Below are 18,587 nucleotides of genomic sequence, written 5' to 3' on the forward strand. Positions count from 1 at the left end.
AGCTCAAGTGCAAGTGGATCAAAGACCTCCACATTAAAGCAGATACACTAAAACTATTAGAAGAGAAAGTAGGGAAAACCTTAGAACACATAGGCACAGGGAAAATTTCCTGAACAGAACACCAATGACTCGTGCTCTAAGGTCAAAGATTGACAAATGGGACTTAATGAGATTGCAAAGTTTCTGTAAGGCTAAGGACACTGTCAAGAAAACAAAACGGCAGCCAACAGAGTGGGAAAATATCTTTACCAACTCCACATCTGATAGAGGCCTAATATCCAAGGTATACAAAGAACTCAAGAAGCTAGACACCAGAGAATCAAACAACCCTATTAAAAATGGGGTACAGAGCTAAACAAAAAGTTCTCAATTGAGGAATATTGAATGGCTGAGAAACATCTAAGGAAGTGCTCGACATCATTAGCCATCAGGGAAATGCAAATCAAAACAACCCTGAGATTCCACCTCACACCAGTCAGATTGGCCAAGATCAAAAATTCAGATGACAGCAGATGCTGTCGAGGATGTGGAGAAAGAGGAACACTCCTCCACTGTTGGTAGGGTTGTAAACTGGTACAACCACTCTGAAAATCAGTCTGGCGGTTCCTCAAAAAATTGGGCATAGTACTACCTGAAGATCCAGTTATTCCACTTCTGGGCATATACCCCAGAGAAGCTCCAACATACAACAAAGACACATGCACCACAATGTTCATAGCAACTCTATTTATAATAGCCTGAAGCTGAAAAGAACCCAGATGTCCTTCAGTAGATGAATGGATACAAAAATTGTGGTATATTTACACAATGGAGTACTACTCAGCTATCAGAAATAATGACTTTATGAAATTCTTAAGAAAATGGACGCATCTAGAGAATATCATCCTGAGTGAGATAACCCAGTCACAAAAGAACAGACATAATATGTAGTCACTGATAATTGGATACTAACCCCAGAAAGCTCTGAACACCCCAGAAACAACTCACAGACTATATGAAGTTCAAGAAAAGAAAAAAAAAAAAGAAAACAAAAAACCATTATGCTTAATCCTTACACAGCAAGAAAACTTTGACTAATTCCAGGTTACACCCTGTTTTACATGTACTTTATGCTCATTGTAACTAATAAGATCTTAATGCACACTATCAAACTTTTAAAAAAAACAAACACTGACAAAAATGTATTTGTATACTTTTATACAAAAATGCTTAAAATCTGTACATTTATCTTTGTTTTTTTAAATAAAGTTGTTCAATTAAAAAATAAAAATTAAAATAAAAACAAATAAAGCTGTTGAGTTTCCTTCCACATGTGGAATGGCATCTCTAGCATAACAAGGCTCCTTGCCCAATCTCCTGCGTGTTCCTCAGTTCTCAACTCATATCATGGCTTCATTCTTTAAAAAAAAAATTTAGCTCTCTTTGCCCCATCTACTGCGAGAATGAAGACCATTCTCAGCAATCAGATGGTCAACATTCCAGAAAATGTTGACATCACTCTGAAGGGGCGCACAGTCATTGTGAAGGGCCCCAGGGGAACCCTGCAGGGAGACTTCAATCACATCAATGTAGAGCTTAGTCTTCTTGGAAAAAAAAAGAAAGACTCAGTGTTGACAAATGGTAGGGTAACAGAAAGGAACTGGCCACTGTCAGAACCATCTGCAGTCATGTTCAGAACATGGTCAAGGATGTTACACTGAACTTCCATTACAAGATGAGGTCTGTGGATGCTCACTTCCCTATCAACGTCGTTATTCAGGAGAATGGGTCTTTGGTTGAAATCCAAAATTTCTTGGGTAAAAAATACATCCACAGGGTTCGGATGAAGACAGGTGTTGCTTGTTCTGTCTCTCAAACCCAGAAGGATGAATTCATTCTTGAAGGAAACGATGTTGAACTTGTTTGAAATTCAGCAGCTCTGATTCAGCAAGCCACAACAGTTAAACACAAGGAGATCAGAAAATTTTTGTATGGCATCTGTGTGTCTGAGAAAAGAGCCGGGCTGATGAGTGAAACCTCAGTTTCCTACCTGCACACACAAGATCCTGATCACAAGTTCAATTTGGGGACAATAAAAGATTTAGATATTGAAAAAAAGTGATTTAAAGCATTACATTGTGTAGCCGTCTTTTTGGTGACTTTGTGGCTTCTTTTTACTTCCACCCTTCTCCACCTACTTTCCACCCTTTAAAGCCCCTAATGCTAAACAGGAGAAAAATAAGGATAGAGGGGGAAAAGGGCAGTGTTCTCGTTAGAGAACTTCTTGCTGAGTCAGGTTATCTATTTTCTTCTCGTAGTTTTTTTCTTCTTTGCACATGACTATTTAACAAACTGCGACCACTATCCAATCAACAACTCACCCCACCTTTTAGGGCCCTAGCATTTGTATACCCTCTGAAAAGTCCCCAGAATCCCAAACATCACACAATCACAGAAACCATCTGCAGCCAGCAAAATCATGTCCCTGCCAGACCACAAGGCAAATCATAGTCAGCTGCTGTGGACAGTCTGAAGCAGCCCCATATTTCACACTAGGGAATAAGACAAAACATATAATATTTCTGTGTTTTAAAAGGAACCAAACTTCCAAACTTCTCACTGCAACACTGATCGCGTATGTGTGTTTGTGGCACAGCACATGTGTGAAGGTGTGAAGCACAACTTTTAGGAGTCAGTTCTCTCCTTCTACTATGTGGAGCTATCTTGCCAACTCCTTTGTAGCACCCGGCCACACTGATCTTCCCAGTGTGCCCCCACTGAGCTTGCTCTTGTCCCCGGGAGCTGCCCCGTCTTGCCTCTGCTTGTCTCTCATCCTTTACCCCTCTCTTTAAATATCACTTTACAACAGCTTTCCTGACCCTGACTACCTACTCCCAGTCAGTCTGTTCCAGAAATGGGTTGGTCTTTTCTGTAGTGAACTAGAGAGTAAGTATTCCAACCTTCAGAGGCCCATCACAAAGACTCGACATTCTCATGCTATGGGGAAGCAGCTATAAATGGTACAAATGATGAACGTATTTGTGCTCCAACAGAATATCATCCAAGAGTACTATTAAGTTTTCTCTCATTTCATATGTTATAAAATAGCTTCCTTTTGGTTTCCTCCAAAGTACTTTAAAAAAAAATCAATAAAAATTCGGCAGCCAGAATAGGTCTGGTCTGTGAGCAGTACCTATTATGACACAGTGTTCTGAAACCTTTTCTTACCCAGTTGCCATCTGAAATGGCATCACTTTAGGGCCAGTGAGATGGCTTATCAAGTAAAGGTGCTTGTGACCAAGCCTGAAAACTAAGTTCAATCTCTGGAACCCACACAGAGGAGAAAACTGATTCCCCTGAGGTGTCCTCTGGTCTCCACACTCATCCCATGCTGTGTGTGCACCCATATGCATGTATACATACACACAATCAATGTTCAAAATTCAAGATCTCATTTAAACACATATTTGTCTCCTATTGTCTTCTCCACCCCTAGAGTTGGAGCTACAAAGAAAGGGGCTTGTGTGGTTTCCCTGCATCTGTACTGCCCACCACATTCCCTGGCTCTACAGAAGAAATGAAGGGCTAGGCCAACCTTGGTGAGATTTTGACCAGGACTCTGCTGCTCTTCTTTGGAGCTTGGATCACAAATGTGGGTACAGATTCCTCCTCCTTCAATATTTCATCAATTCCAGAGTCTTGTCGGGCTGACTGGGATCGTGAAAAATTTTCTCCTTGGTATAAACTTGTCTTACGGAACCGATCATGATTAGACCCAGATTTCAACTTGATCCGACTAGCTTCCGTGTCTTCTTTTTGGCTTCGATATTCTAAGGTGAACAGACCTGCCAACAGGAATGCTGTCGTTACTTTCTCAACCTACCAGGTCACCTCTGACTCTGCTTCTTGGCTCCTGTCACCTTAAATAGTGAGTGTGACTATTTCAGCTCACACTCACTAACGCTCACTGGCTCTTGTCCAGTATTCCTTGCGCTGCATCTAACCCTCTGCCCCACTCAGCAGCAGTCAGCACGAATGAACACATCACACTGCTTGTTCTGTAAGACCCAGCTTCAATCCTACTTTCTGCAGATGCCCTGTGAGCTCTACACTGAAGTTAGGTACATCCTCTGTTCCCTTCCCGGGGAATACAGTCTCTCAGGTCTCTACACTGAGGCTGATCTCATCCTCTTCTTTGTTGTGTTATGGGACTTTTGGGTTTTTGTATCTTGCCTTTTCTACTTAGTCCAGTAGAAATTTCTGAGGTCAGAGACCTATTGTCCTCAGTCATTCACCTAGCAAGCGTTTATGAAATAGATGCTGGGCATAAAGACAACCCAAGATAGGCACTTTACCACTGAGAACTTGTGACAGAAGACAGGGGGGGTGCACAGGGGGATATTCACAAGACTGAATAACAAGATTTATAACAAGAGCAGTGTGGAGAACTTTCAGAACAGCCATGGAAACCACCAGAAAGAGGTGGGGAGCCCCACTTTGTGAGGGAAGTCAAGGAAGGCTCACAAAGGAAAGGCACAATTAAATTAAGTCTCTGCTACAAAAGAGAGATTCCTTGTAGAAGCTGTGTGGGGAGCATGGCTGCAGTCCCAGCTAGGAGACAGTAGCACCTTGTCCCCAAAAGCTGCCGGCAGAGTGGAGAACACAGACATGGAAGGCTCCTAAAGCCTCTCATGTGGGGCCTGAGAGTGCTCTGTGTCTAACAGCAACAGTCTTGTAAAGTGACTAGATTTTTCCCTTCTGAGATCATCCCCAGAGGAGCAAGCGCCAGTTAGAAAGAATGACAGAGGGCATAAGGGACAAAGCAGAAAGGACACATAGGGATGCACAAAGTCTGTGAAAAAGGAAAATAACATGATTGCATGGAGACTAAAAATACATATCGGGAAAGATCAGAAATTAAAGTTATCTCCCTTCACCAGTCCCAACTGTGTGTCCTCAGGCAATAATCCCCTTAGAAAATACTGGGTGGCTCTTCCTTTTAGAAGGCCAAGGTTCAAGAGATGATATAGACTGAACTTTGAGGCAGGTGACCCAAGATTTGAGAGGCTTTCCAATAGGCCTGTGCACCTCTCTGCCCTTACCTGCTGCCAGCAACACAGAGTTCATAAACTGAGTCACAGTCTTCTGAAACCGCTTCTTGATCTCAACCAGGGCTCTGTTTATCTTTGACATCTTTTCATCTATGGTGCTGATTCTGCGAACTGGCTGGAGAGAGACAATAGGGTTGAGGGCAGTGGCCACCGGCTCTCAGGGAGCTGTCTGCCTGCTCAGCGGGACTGATTTCTCTGAAGGGTAAGTGGCTGTTTCTTCTGCCTAGAATACATCTCTGCTTCTCTTGATCCAGTCCTTTCAGCACACTGGGCCAGACCTGACTCAACTCTCCCACTGTAGATGGCTTCTCTGATTCCACTGTTTAGTAACACCCTTTGCCTTGACTCCCACTGTGCTATATGACTGCAGGTAAGTTAGCACTTAACTCAGTATCTGGGCACATATGTTCTGTCCCCCTAAACTGCAAGCTTTGGGGAGGTAAAACTGTTTCTTGGCATCCTCTGATTTCATGCAGAAGGTGCTCAGTAAATTCTATTGATTTATGAATGACTGGATGGACAAAGGCTCCTCTGGACTGTTCACTAAGCATTTTTAGAATCCTTCTACCTAGCCAACTACCAGAGTACTGGCTGTGGATAACTCCTAACTTAAAAGTCAAGCTGGCCAAGGTTACAGAGACCAGCAGGTCATCCATATCACAAAGGGCCAGGCTCTCACAAGGAATTGGGGTTACTCTGAAGGGTCATTTGGCTTCAGGACTTCCTGTGGTATCCCAGATACCTTTGCATCAGCTTCCCTAAAGTTCAAGCCCAGTTATTTCCAGTAAGCTTCTGGGTGCTTCTCATTTTCCAAGGATACCGCTCTGAATAGCCAAAGGCTATTAAATGTTTCTATTAAACGTCCACATCTACCCGTTCCCATCATGTCTGCCTGGGGTCTTGTTCAGTTTTTCACTTCCTTTATCCCTAAACTTGGCTGACTCCTGAAGAGTAGGCACTATGCTTTTTCTTTTGTTCACCTAACAGAGTAAAAGTATGACATTTCTTTTTGTGGCCTCTAAGCCTCAGGTGGAGTGAGTAGAGGAGGAGACAGATATTCAGGACAAGGACTGAGCTGGTAAGAACTCCCATGAAGGATGGCCCCAGTTACTAGCAAAGCCTGAGTCATCCTTCTGAGTAGTCCCAGCAGCTACTTCTGGGCTAATTTTATTTATTTATTTGTAATTTATTTCCACACTAGTTCCAAAAAGGATCCGAGGCAGCACTCTGGGCTAATAAAGCATTTAAGTCAAAGCTTTGCCTCGCTTCCAAAGTGCTGCCTAGATAAAAATATTTAGTGAGGAGCCAAGCCTTGGGCTATAAAAGCTGGGACTGCCATTCTTCCTGTCGCTATGATAAGTGGCTCTCTCTGGGATGGGTGTCTAGGGAAAGCATTTAAACAAGCTTCCCAGTGACAGAGATACTGTCCTCTCCGAGTCCCAGCCTTTCTAGGTAGTCATGTATTTTTACAGAAGCAGAGCCAAACAAGCTAGATTGGGTTGAAAAGACTGAAAATCCCAGGCTAGAGTTAGCTGGGTTGGCCTTTACACATCATGGTATAGAGAGGAAAGCTTAAGCTACACCTGTAAAGAACCTGGACCCAGGCCCTGTGGTCTCTTCCTGACCTGGGCTCTTTGCCAGACTCAATGCTCTGAAAGTTTTCTTTGTTTTAAAAAACTGCCAGTTCCAAGGATCTAAGATGACCAATTATCTGAACTGGGAGTTCATGCAAAAATAACTTGAAATGATGAACCTTGTTGTTCAGGACGAAGTTTGGAAACCACATTGCTCACAGGGAATTATTGCATTTATTCATTTGTTTCTGTTCATCTAGTTATAAATATACACTATAGAAGACACCGTGCCTTTGTAAATAGAAGCAATTACAGACAGAATGCTTTTTTGGCAAGTCAGGCTTCTCTGTTACTAGCGTGTGTCATCTATAATGCAACATGTTTTCTGAGGCTATTTTAATGCACTGGCCTGTTTATCCCCGTGTTGAGTGTCCCCAAGATAGTCATGTTCCTTGAGTTATTGTGTCATTTTAAATAACTTGTCATCCTTCTACTTCTTGTCAGACTGTGCCTTTGTGAGCCCCTTGATGGAGACCTACCCTCAGCATTAGCACAGAACAGAAGAAATACAATGGAGTTAGTTTAATGTTTAGCAGCCATATTCAAAACATCTTAAAGGTATAGTTAATTATAATAATATATTTATTTTCTCAAGTATATTTACAATGATCATTTAACATGCAATAAAAGTTGGCAATTACTGAGAAATGTTGCATTCTCTTCCCATTCCATCTTTGAAACACAAGATGTATTTTTACTGAGATTTCCAATCAACTTGTACTCCTTGCACTTCAAAGGTTCCACAGACTTGTGTGACTGTTGTGTGACAGGCCCTGTGCCTGCCAGCTTGGACAGCACAGTGTGGGCTTCTAGCTCTGGCTCACCACAGTGTCACTACAGTAAGGTCAAACTCCATCTGATGACTTAGTTTTCCCAGGCTGAGAGTGAATGTGAGCACACAGACTTGAGAGTCATTTCATTCAGCTCCTCTGGATGGTCTTTGAGTTGTTCATGTCACGGTTCTCAGAAAGCACAAGGAGACACCAGACACAGTATACATTTAAAACGACCATTAGAAGAACCAGGAACCAAGTGCACATGAGAGAGGCACCAACATGCAGGCTTACTGAGCACAGCTCATTCGTCCAGCCCATTCGTCCAGCCCTCGTGCTTGTCATCTATGCTTCCTTCCTCTCTTTCTTTCCTTTTGCTAGGGGTTGAAATAGACTCCCATGTACTAGTTAGATACTCTGTACTGCACACTGTAGCTATAATTCTGGCCGCTGCTGTAGTCTGAGCTCACAGGCACCTGAGTGTCCTTGGTGCTTCCATGAGAGCTTTGGTAAACACCTTCTTTCCTTGTGTGGCAGCAGCTCCCATATGCCTCTGTTACATGGCACGAACCAGGTTGGACTCATAACTGTATGTGTTCTTTCATCCCTTCCATTAGACTGAAAGTTCCAGACTGGAAAGGAGCTTCATTTCTACATTCCTGTAGCTATCATGATCTACTGCAAGTGCTAATCAATGTTTGCTCAATTATTTAACACATGAATGAAAGAGAAATGGTACTGGGAAATGCAATGGGTAAATTAGGCATGATGCTTTTCTTTGGGGGATATCAGGAGTCTTCTTCATACACTGAGGATCTGCAATACATGCCTGCCCTATGTCTCTGTGTAACTGCAAGGTAGTCAGCTGTCTCTGAGGGCCCGAGAGCTTATGGCATGCCATGGTAATGTCTCATAGCTTAAAACGCCTTGGTTAGGTCTTTAGAACTGATCATTCCAGCCAGGATGCTACTGAAGGGAAAAACAATACTATTTGTAATTCCTGCAGGTGGACAAGTGTAAACAGGAGCTGGCACTGGGCAAACTGCCTCTAGTCCTAGGATCAATGCCAGCAATTGATTTCAACAGCTGAATTATAGTGACCTGCCCCATTCCATGAGCTCTCAGTCCAGTCTTACTCCCATGCCAAGTGTTGTCTTTTGGACAACTCAAAGTTTAGGGATGGCATCTTACTCATCTACTCTGTCTTTTCTATGATGTTGCTTTGGCCAGGCCACAGTTGGACCAATGAATGGAAAGAGTAGACTTAAAAAGGCTCTGTTGTATTTTTATCTTCTCAATAAATAATTGGAAGTACAACCACCTCTCTGCTTACGGGATCTATATTCTCACAGATCTGAACATCTCTACAGATACTTTGACCTGCTCAAGTCCCCAGTGTACATGGTATGGGATTCACCATTTCCTACACCCATGCCCTGTGTCTTATAGTTATCTCTACATTACCTGGTATACTAGTACAATGAGGGTCCTACGCCAGCCATTGCTTCACTGTGTGCTGTTCATACAGTGAGGCACAAGCAGACTGTGTGTGTTCAGTTCAGACACAGTACCTTTTTCTGAGAAATGCCCATTCATAGTTGCCTAAGCATGGGGATATAAAGGAGCCTTGCATAGGAGGTAGCAGGAGAAAGCCGTGCATGGCAAGCTCTGCGGAGACACCCCGAGTCAGAGCTAGATGCCCCACATGCTCTGCCCTACTCATCCACTTAGCCTTACCCGTTTGTCATGCAGAATGGTATGGGGACAGCTTTTGGGTGACACACTGAGTGTTACTGTCTCATTCATGGAGGTGAAGGTGACCGAGATGGAGTCCTGCCCCAAGACCGTTAGCTTCATTTGTTCATTCACCTGCAGATAAAGAAATCAGCACTCATGGATCTCTGTTTCTTCCAGGTCCAAGGCACAACTCCTTTTTAGCTTGGAGCTGAGATGTGTAAGATTTCAGGGTCTTGTGCTAGAATCTAACTTTCATAGAGAAGACGGAATACCAGTGCCCTTTTGGAGATTTGCTGAGAAAGTCAGTAATGCCTTCCTTCCTGTTTCTCCTCTTCCAACTCACTCTTGGAAACATCTGCAAAGCTGGATGGTTTCTGGGAATTGAACTCAAGACCTCTGGAAGAACAGTCAGTGCTCTTAACCACTGAGCCATCTCTCCAGTCCAAATAACAAGTTTTTAAAAACATTTTGCACATATATATTACTATGCCATGTACAGTTTTAGATGTGCTGATTTGACTCTGGAATAACTATCTGGGATCTATAATTTGGTTCCTGATCTGAGACAAGAATTTGAGAGAACAGACATGTCAGGTAGCGAATAATCCCTTAAGAAGAAGAGTCTTGGCTGAGTTTGTAGAGCATCTATTTTGTGGGCTTTAAGAGAGGGCAAATACCCAGAGAGCAGGACAGTACGTAAGTGACAGTTGTACCATGCTAAGCCTTATCCATATTTTGGCCCATGAAGAATGCCCAGCACCCTCAGAGTGTTATTGTCTCCAGGCTGAGAGAAGTGTTAATGCCCAGCCCTGTTATTGTCTCCAGGCTGAGAGAAGGTGATTTATTTCCTTATAATGGCCCAATTGATAAGATTCAAAACTTGAATAGAATCTAGCCCCTCAGCAAAGCTTGAGTTCCTGATGACATCTCTGTTCTACATTTCTCTAGACAAGGAGTGGGTAGTTTCTTTTAAGTAAGAGTGATCAGAAAGTCTGAAGATATCCAGAGACTGACACATCATGGTTTATTATCTGTGGAGTTCTAATGGGCCAGATCCAGATGATTGAGTGCATGAGGCAGAGACTCGATGAGACAGTGAAGCCCTGACTGCTGGGCCAACATCTGGACTAGTGAAAGAAGGAGCAGAGCAGAGAGCTGTGTTGATTCAGAAAGCCTAGGGATGCGTCTGTAGTTAAAGGGATGTTGTAGATCAGAAGACTGGGAGAAACACAGTAGTGGGGGGTTGCACAGTCTGCGGCCTTGTGTCAACAATGCGCAGAACTGGCAAATTGTTGAGAAGTAAACAAGACGCTCAGCTCCATGTCTGAACTGTCCTCTTATGAGAGGCAGAAAAGACTCTCCTGCCATTAAAAATGTCATTTGGCTAGGTGGTGGTGATGTCATACACCTTTAATCCCAGCACTCTGGAGGCTGATGCAGGTGGATCTCTGTGAGTTTGAGGCCATCCTGATCTACAGAGCAAGTTGTAGGATAGCCAGGACTACACAGAGAAACCCTGTCTTGAAAAACAAGAAACAAAGCAATCATTTGAACTGAGCAGTAGCTCCATACCTAATTGATGCTGAAGAGTCTGATATTCAGGGAGACTGAACAGCTTATAACAGAACAAGATTCAAGTCAGCTGGGGCCCGAGAGGTTGCAGCTGTCTGGGCCAGTACCCATGAGGTATCCCAGTGTGGTCCACAGGACTCAAGCTGACTCACCTGTCTGGCTCACAACCATCTGAAATAGGATCTGATGCCCTCTTCTGGTGTATCTGAAGACAGCAACAGTGTACTTCCATAAAATAAATAATTCTTTAAAAAACTTGTTATTTTGTATGCTAACTTGAAAATTAATTTAAGATGCTCATATTTGTTCCTCATCCAAGGACATCCTGAAGTATCTTCATTCTCATCTCTCTCTACAGCTCATTTCTGGATGCTAGTTGTCATCTGTTAAAATGGTTCCTGTTTAAGAAAAACAGCACTGCCAACATTGTTAATTATGCTGGATCTGGCTAGTAATCTCACTAGTCATTCTGTTCATCCATTTCCTGATCCTTCCTTTTCTAAAAATTAAAGATTTTATTTTTTTGAAATTATATGTGTGTTGGGCGGTTATGTGTATGGGAGTACAGGTGTCCACGGAAGCAGAGCCTTCAGATCCCTAGAGTTGGAGCCATTGTGAGCCACCCAGAGTGGGTGCTAGAAACCACTCAGGTCCTCTGCAAGAGCAGTACAGAATCTTAGGTGCTCAGTCAACTCTCTAGCTCTGGTCTCTACTTCTTGTTAATTCTCCATGTTGAGGCTGAACTCATTCCTGCTCTTAGTTTAAAAGCTAAGCAGCTGCTCCTACTTCAAACAGAGTTGAACCATCCCCTAACAGGTTGACCCTCCCACTGGTAACTAAAAAGTTGAAGAAGAAAACAAAAACAAAACTCCCCAAACTATTACTCAGGCCGAGAAGAGTGAGCAAGGCCAGGCAGATTTTGAAGAGCTAAACTTAGGAAAGAATGAGCATGAGAGGAAATTCTGTTTCAAAGCTCTGGCTTGGAGGCCACAGTTATGGCTGAAACTACCACCTTCTAGTGAGGGAATCCAAATAATAGACTCTGGGCAACAGAAGTCACAGTAAAGTGTGCAAAGGCGTCTGGAGGATGGAGTCTGAGCAGAGCCTAGATACTCTCTACAAACTTGTTTATATCTCTAGCCAGTCCCTGAACTCTGCAAGAGAAAACAGTCTCAAGACAGCTCACAGGTAAGAGAAATTAAAAATATAATATTTTAAGCTTCTGATACTGCTAATGGGGAAAAGTTCAAAGCTTTATCCTGATCGAGTTCTTTTCCTTTTAGAATAAGAATATCCAATTCCATTCTAAAAAGACATCAGGATTCTGAGATTCCACAGCATAATGGTGGGAGTTTGTCAAAGTTCTGTGGTAGAACAGGGACTGATAGTGAGCCATTCTTTTTTTGGGGTGGGGGTTCAAATGAGTAACTTTTATTCCTTTGCTCTGAAAAGTTGTGTGTGGGGGGGGAACTTAACTAAGGAAAGACTAAATGGGGCTTTGAGACCTTAAATTTTAAAATTAGAAACAAACCAGGTACCCACCAGTTTGCTCAGACACAGCAACTTGGTGGTTCTATATGAAAAGACTGTTAAGCGGGGAGGTGGCACACATCTGCCAGCCTTGGTAAGTAGAGGGCAGTATAAACACTTTACACCCAAACCATTGGCAGCAGTTTCACTGTGATCAAGGTGAATGTGGAATGGAGATGCTCTTAACATGGCTAGGACTAAGTAAATATAATGCACTAAAATCATGATTACATTTTGAAAGAAAATGCACAAAAACCAAATAGCAACTTTTGACAGCTTTTTCATTTGAAGGTAATCTTAATGCTATTAAATCACAAATATGCTATTTTTTATTACCTAGTCCTAATTATCTAAAACACACACTGCAAACATACAAATATCTCTCCACATGTCAGTGCCCACTCACCAAGGTTTTGGAAACAGGGAGAATAGATTCCCCTTAAATTACAAGTCAGTAGATGTTTCTTTACAGTTAACTTTAGCAAAATCCATACAAAATTGTAATTAACAATAATCTTCTTTTCTTGTTAACCCACAAGGAAACACCTTCAAAACTGCATTTTGTTAAAGTTTCTGTACTAAAATGCAGAAAAACTGAACTACACAAATATTAAAAAGTTAAAATTTCCTTTTTATTCCTGGTACCACTACCACAATATACAGGGCAATACACATTGCATTAGTCAATAGCTGCACCTTTTGCAAACTGTGGCTGTGACCGTCCTGAACAGGAAGGGTTTCCTGTTGAAGCTGCAGTAACTTTTCTGACTGTGGATCATCGTTCCTCCTGTGGCAGATTTTTACAGTTCCTCTAATGTATTTAGGACGACTGCCTCAATGTAACCTGCAGCTTTCTTGACAGCTCCTTGCTCTCTCTCCTGCTAAGAACTGTAGCCGTTTCTGTTTTATTTTAAAACCTTCTGCTACCGTATCCACCACTTCCACCTCCAGACCCATAGCCACCTCCACAGGCCTGGGCTTCTGCCACCAAAACTACCCCCTTCATGAGTCCATAATTTGATTGTTGCTGTTCATTATAATTTCCAAAGTCATTGTAGTTCCCACCGCCACCATAGTTACTCCCACCAAAATGTCCTCTTTCACTGTAACCATCATCTCCTCCTCCTCTACCATATCCACCACCTTGGTTTCCATATCCTGGTCCACCACCTCCATAACCTTCTCTACCACTGTAACCAGGACCACCATCATGGTTGCCACCCTCACCTCCAAATCCATTATATCCACATCACCACCTCCATAACCACCTCTGCTGCCACCACCTCCACCGCCACAGTCCCACAGTCTCCTCTTCCACCAAATTTTCCTCCACAACCCATAAAATTGCCAGATCCACCTCCAGGACCTCACTGTGACCCAGCAGACTGCATCTCTTGTTTAGAAAGGGCCTTTTTCACTTCACAATTATGCCCATTAATAGTGTGGTATTTCTGAGCAACAATTTTATCAACTGTGTCATGATCATCAAGTCACAAAAGCAAATCCCCTCTTTTTCCCACTCTGCCTGTTTTCCATAACATCTATGGTTTCAATCTTGCCATACTATTCAAAGTAGTCTCTCAAATTATATTCTCCTGTATCTTCTTTAATACCACCAACAAAAATTTTCTTTACCATTAAATGGGCACTAGGCTTCATAGAATCCTCTCTAGAAATAGCTCTCTTTGGTTCCACCACACACCCATCAACCTTGTGTGGCCGAGCACACATTGCAGCACCCACCTCTTCAATACAAGAGTAGGTCACAAAACCAAAGCCTCTGGAATGTTTTGTTTAAGGATCTCTCATCACCACACAGTCTATAAGTGTGCCCCATTCCTCAAAATGTCCTCTTAAGCTGTCATCTGTGGTTTCGAAGCTCAGCCCACCAATGAACAGCTTTCTTGGCTGCTCTGGTTCCTTTGATTATGGCCCTCCATTCTGAGACTAGACTTGCCTCTTCCAACTGAGTTCAATAGCCAGTGAGTCATTCCTAAGGCAACAGATTGTTGACTGAAGCTGATTGCGTTTGACACAACCAGGACACAGATATCTTCACACATTAGACTTTGAGGCAGCTGATGTAACTATATACAATGATGAAAGGGAAAATGGGCTTGTCATAAAATAGCCAGTATTTGAGTTACAACTGGTTAAAGACAGTACGCAAAGGCTGGAGAAATGACTCAGCAGTTAAGCTGCTCTTCCAGAGGTCCTGAGTTCAATTCTCAGCAAACACATGGTGGCTCACAACTATCTTTAATGGAATTTAATGCCCTCTTTTGGTATGTCTGAATACAGTGACAGCACACTCACATATATAAAATAAATAAATCTTAGAAAACAAAAAAAGACAGCATGCAAACTACCCAGAGCCTGATGCCTGCTAATCCCACCTTATGTCATCTACTCATTGTGTTCCCTTTCCTTCACAGCAGCACATAGGAACTCTTAAACGATGCCACACCAGACCTTCAGGAGTAATGCTACTTCATTTTATCTAGAATTCCCCCCCACCTCCTCTGAAGCATACATTGTCACTCCATGTTGTAAGTCATGGAGCACCTTCTATTCCAGGCTACTTTGGACTACATAGACCTTTTCTGGGCAACTCCAGAATAAGGCACAGTGCTAAAGATCTGGGCATCATGATACACACCTGTAATCCTAGCAATCAGAAGACTGAGCAGAAAGATCATGAGTTCAGTGCCAGTCTGTCTATATTACTGTCTTGAACTCTGATAGCTGAATAGCAATCATGCCCTGAAAGTTATAGAGAAATGGAGACAAATGAGTTAAAGCTAACTTCTAGCATAGGCATGCCAAGTTCTCCTTCTGTGCTTGGCTGGCATGGCTAGCTGTCTTACTAGAGAAGTCCTGCTTCCTGAAGGTAGAATGTTCTAACTGCTACCCATAAAGTTTGCTTCTGTGCAAAAGCTTATGTACAGTGAAATTTCCCCTCCATGGTCATAAAATGCAAAACCGCCTGAAATGATCATGTAGTGGGCAGGAAATTTCAAAACTAACATACAGCCTACAAAAACTGTAAAACCAAAACAACAACAACGAAAACTTGTACATGTGAAACCTGGATTTACAGAGCACAAACTCAGTCTAGGCCAGCTAGGGTAAAATGAACCTGACTTCCTCAACATTTCAAGTATTGCTTGGTTCTTCAGTAGCCAGTTTTCTACAACATATAACAAAAGTAATAAAATGTCTAAGAAAGTAAAAAAATAAAATTATTAAAAATAAAGCTCTCAACTACTATAAATGATGCTTCATAAAATGAAGGATATTTTACAATAAAATCAAATAAAAATCAAGTGGAAAGTAGGTTGCCGGGAAGAGTCAGTTTAGTAGCCTACAGTTGCTACAGGCTGCTGAAAAGCAAGTGAGCTGCTGTGGACCACTTCTAACCTGAAAGGTTGACCTCTGGAAAGAATCAGGTAGTCTGACAGGTTCTTCCCTTCAGTGCTGGGCGGCCTGTGAAAGCCGCCCCTACCATGCTGCCCACGTACCTTGTATTCCAGAGAGAGCAATGTCTCAGTCTTGCTGGCCCAGCTCCACCTGTGAACTACGCAGCCCTTTTGGTCATTTGTGATCCCACCTTCTTCATCCAAAACCAAGACATAAGGACAGCTGGGAGATACACAAGAGATAGAAAGTACTTGTAGGTCCTGAGAGAACCCCTTCATCACTACAGGGCTGGGAGAGTCAGCCCCAGTATGAAAGAAAGTTTACCTGACATAAACAATCTGAGGAAGGGAATGAAAGAGTCTGAAAACTCCTGTGAGTGGCTTTACCTTTCCACTCACCGTGGGACTCCTATTAACACCAACTGATGCTAGCAGAGGTGTCTGTGGTGAAGGGACAGGCTGAGGCAGTAATGTAGACTCAAGTAAAAGCCAAAGAACGAAAATTTATTTATTTTTCTGTAGCCCAGGAGCCTGGCACAAAGATGTCAAGCACCAAAATGTGAACTAGAACATGTAAACATGAAAGGAAGTCACTTCTTTCAAAAACAATGTGCGAAAAGCCAGACAAAAATCAACTCTTAGCTGTCAAGAGCTGCTCGTCAGAGAACCTGTGGGTGATGGATAGATAACCTGAAGTGTCAACCTGAGTAGCTTGGAAATGCCTAGATTAGTGGATCATGCCTCTGGGTCTATCTGTGCTTTCAGAGATGAGCGGGTCCTCAGGGCTCTGTCCTAACCAGCAGATTAATCCTTTGATGGGTCCATAATACACTGGCATCATTAAGAGCTGGTGAAAGGCAGGAGGTAAGGCCTAGGTAGCAGAAGTTAGTCACTGGGTTGTATCTTGGGGATGGCTGTATTTTGCTTGATCCCTTCCTGTAAGTTCCTTGTCTATTTCCTAGGTCACCATGATGAGAACTAACCCACTGTGCTATGACAAACTAACAGCTCTAAAACTGTGAGCCCAAATATGTCTTTCCTTCTTCTAGTTACGTCATCTGCTTTGTCACAGTAACGAGTAAGTAAGGAAACACCATTCATCTTGTTAATCACTGCTGGGGTAAGTAACTTTTCCTATTAAAGAAGTCTTCCAAGGGTGAGAAAGGGGGATGTAACTCAGTGGCAGGGTGCTTGCTCAGCATCTATGAGGTCCTGGTCCTCAGCCCTGAAAACAACAACAACAAAAGCTCTGTGTGCCTGACCAAGAATGGAGATCTTAGTGTTCTGGGGTACCCAGTGGGAGATCTGGAGTGCGTTCCTTCTCACTGTCAAAAATGCAACATAGACCCAGCAACTGGGCCTCCAAGTACAAGATGTTCCCCCAGAACTGTCTCATCCTGCCCCAATGCCTCCCTACACTCCTCCTTTAACTTTGAGTCACCACCTTCTTCATAAGGCCAGACTCTCCTTAACCTACTCACCAGTTCTTCAGGTTGTAGTAAACACAGCCCAGGCCTTCAGCATTGAACAGAGCCAGGAAGGTATTAGGTATGTCATTAAAGAGGCAGGTGATGGGTTTCCCTCTGCAGCAAGTGGGAATCTGAAGCAAGGCGATGTTACCGGAGGGATAGCTGGCAGATACAGTCAAGTCCAACCAACAGAGAACTCTCCGGGTGCTGGCCTCAGGGTCCCCACAGCAACGTGCAAAAGGATTCTTCTCTTGTGTATTGTTTTCCTCCTTCAAAGATACTGTCTGTGCTTTGCATGTGTCCCACTTAAATAATTACAGAACCTAGCCATGCTCCAGATCCTTCCTGTGTCTACTTCTCATTCTTTACACTGCCTTACGAGAGGTACCCCAATCTCCTTTCCCATGTCAGTAGGGGTTTCACAGGTCCGTACGGTACTACAGACATAGACTTTTAGTTCTAAAACATGAAGATCTCAAGAAAAGCAGAGTGAGGCATTCACCCAAGTGAGAAACCAGAAGGGTAGAAAATGCCTGAATCCATCTCATGCCACAGTGAGTACAGACCCAGAGCAAGCTCTCCAGAGCAGCAGGGTTTCTAGCACTGTCAGGCTTTCTCCCGCTTTGGCCAGTCTGGCAGGAAAATAAAAACTCTCTGCTCCTTTCCTAGCTCCGAGGCCTCAGCATCACTGATCCTCAGAAAGGCAGTGTTGGCAGCTTCTTTTCTGTAGAACTGCAGAAGCAGTGCTCCAGGTAGGAGGACTGTAGTGGTTGGCACTGCAATCCAACTTCCTCCGTCTTTCCCACCCGCCAAATAAAAACAGAAATGGAAGGAGGGAGGAAGGTAATCCACAGGTAAAAAAAAAAAAAAAAAAAAAATGATACAAAGTAACCTATCCGAAATTCTAGAGCTTAGGTAGATAGTGCATTGAGTGAAACAAAGATTTCACTAAATAAATACAGCAGTAAATTAAACAATAAAATAAAATAAAGTCATTGAACTAGAAAGCCAATGAACTGAAATTATTCAGACTGTAAAGAATAAAGGAAAAGAAGAAACCCCAAGCCTGACAGCTCATGCCTGGAGTCGCAGAACCTGGGAGACGGAGGCGGGAAAATAACTGAGTTCTAGACTAGCCTGAGCTACATATTTTCAGGTCATCCTGAACTATGATGTGAGATACTATCTAACAACAACAACAACAATCTAAGAGAGAACAGAAGCTCGGGGAGCCAGAAAAGATCATCGGGCACAGCAACATGCATAATAGGAGTTTCAGAAAAAGAAGGAGACAGAGAAGAAGACATCCAAAGAAGTAAAATACTCTGAATGAAGCTGGATATGTTTGTGAACATCTTTAATC

The 18,587-nt window shown here is 42.9% G+C and overlaps 1 protein-coding gene and 2 pseudogenes across 3 annotated transcripts in view; 1 reads left to right on the forward strand and 2 right to left on the reverse strand.

Moving 5' to 3' along the window:
* Positions 1 to 18,587, reverse strand: part of LOC308418908 (uncharacterized protein C3orf20 homolog) — a gene marked incomplete at both ends in the record, with an annotated part of 40,106 nt that overhangs the window by 14,215 nt on the left and 7,304 nt on the right. Inside the window, 5 exon segments of the mRNA XM_080914435.1 lie at positions 3,575 to 3,824; positions 5,082 to 5,205; positions 9,235 to 9,366; positions 15,858 to 15,978; positions 17,237 to 17,386. Coding sequence (XP_080770561.1) covers positions 3,575 to 3,824; positions 5,082 to 5,205; positions 9,235 to 9,366; positions 15,858 to 15,978; positions 17,237 to 17,386 — 777 coding nt within the window.
* Positions 1,443 to 2,101, forward strand: LOC308418317 (large ribosomal subunit protein uL6-like; annotated as a pseudogene). The gene has a single exon. The product of its transcript is annotated as a large ribosomal subunit protein uL6-like (transcript).
* LOC308418318 (heterogeneous nuclear ribonucleoprotein A3-like) lies at positions 13,247 to 14,871 on the reverse strand (annotated as a pseudogene). Its single transcript has 3 exons — positions 14,854 to 14,871; positions 13,708 to 14,256; positions 13,247 to 13,645 (listed from the first exon to the last, which is right to left on the reverse strand). The product of its transcript is annotated as a heterogeneous nuclear ribonucleoprotein A3-like (transcript).

Source organism: Micromys minutus (genome assembly GCF_963924665.1).
Source record: "Micromys minutus genome assembly, chromosome: 3".
In the NCBI taxonomy this organism is placed as follows: domain Eukaryota; kingdom Metazoa; phylum Chordata; class Mammalia; order Rodentia; family Muridae; genus Micromys; species Micromys minutus.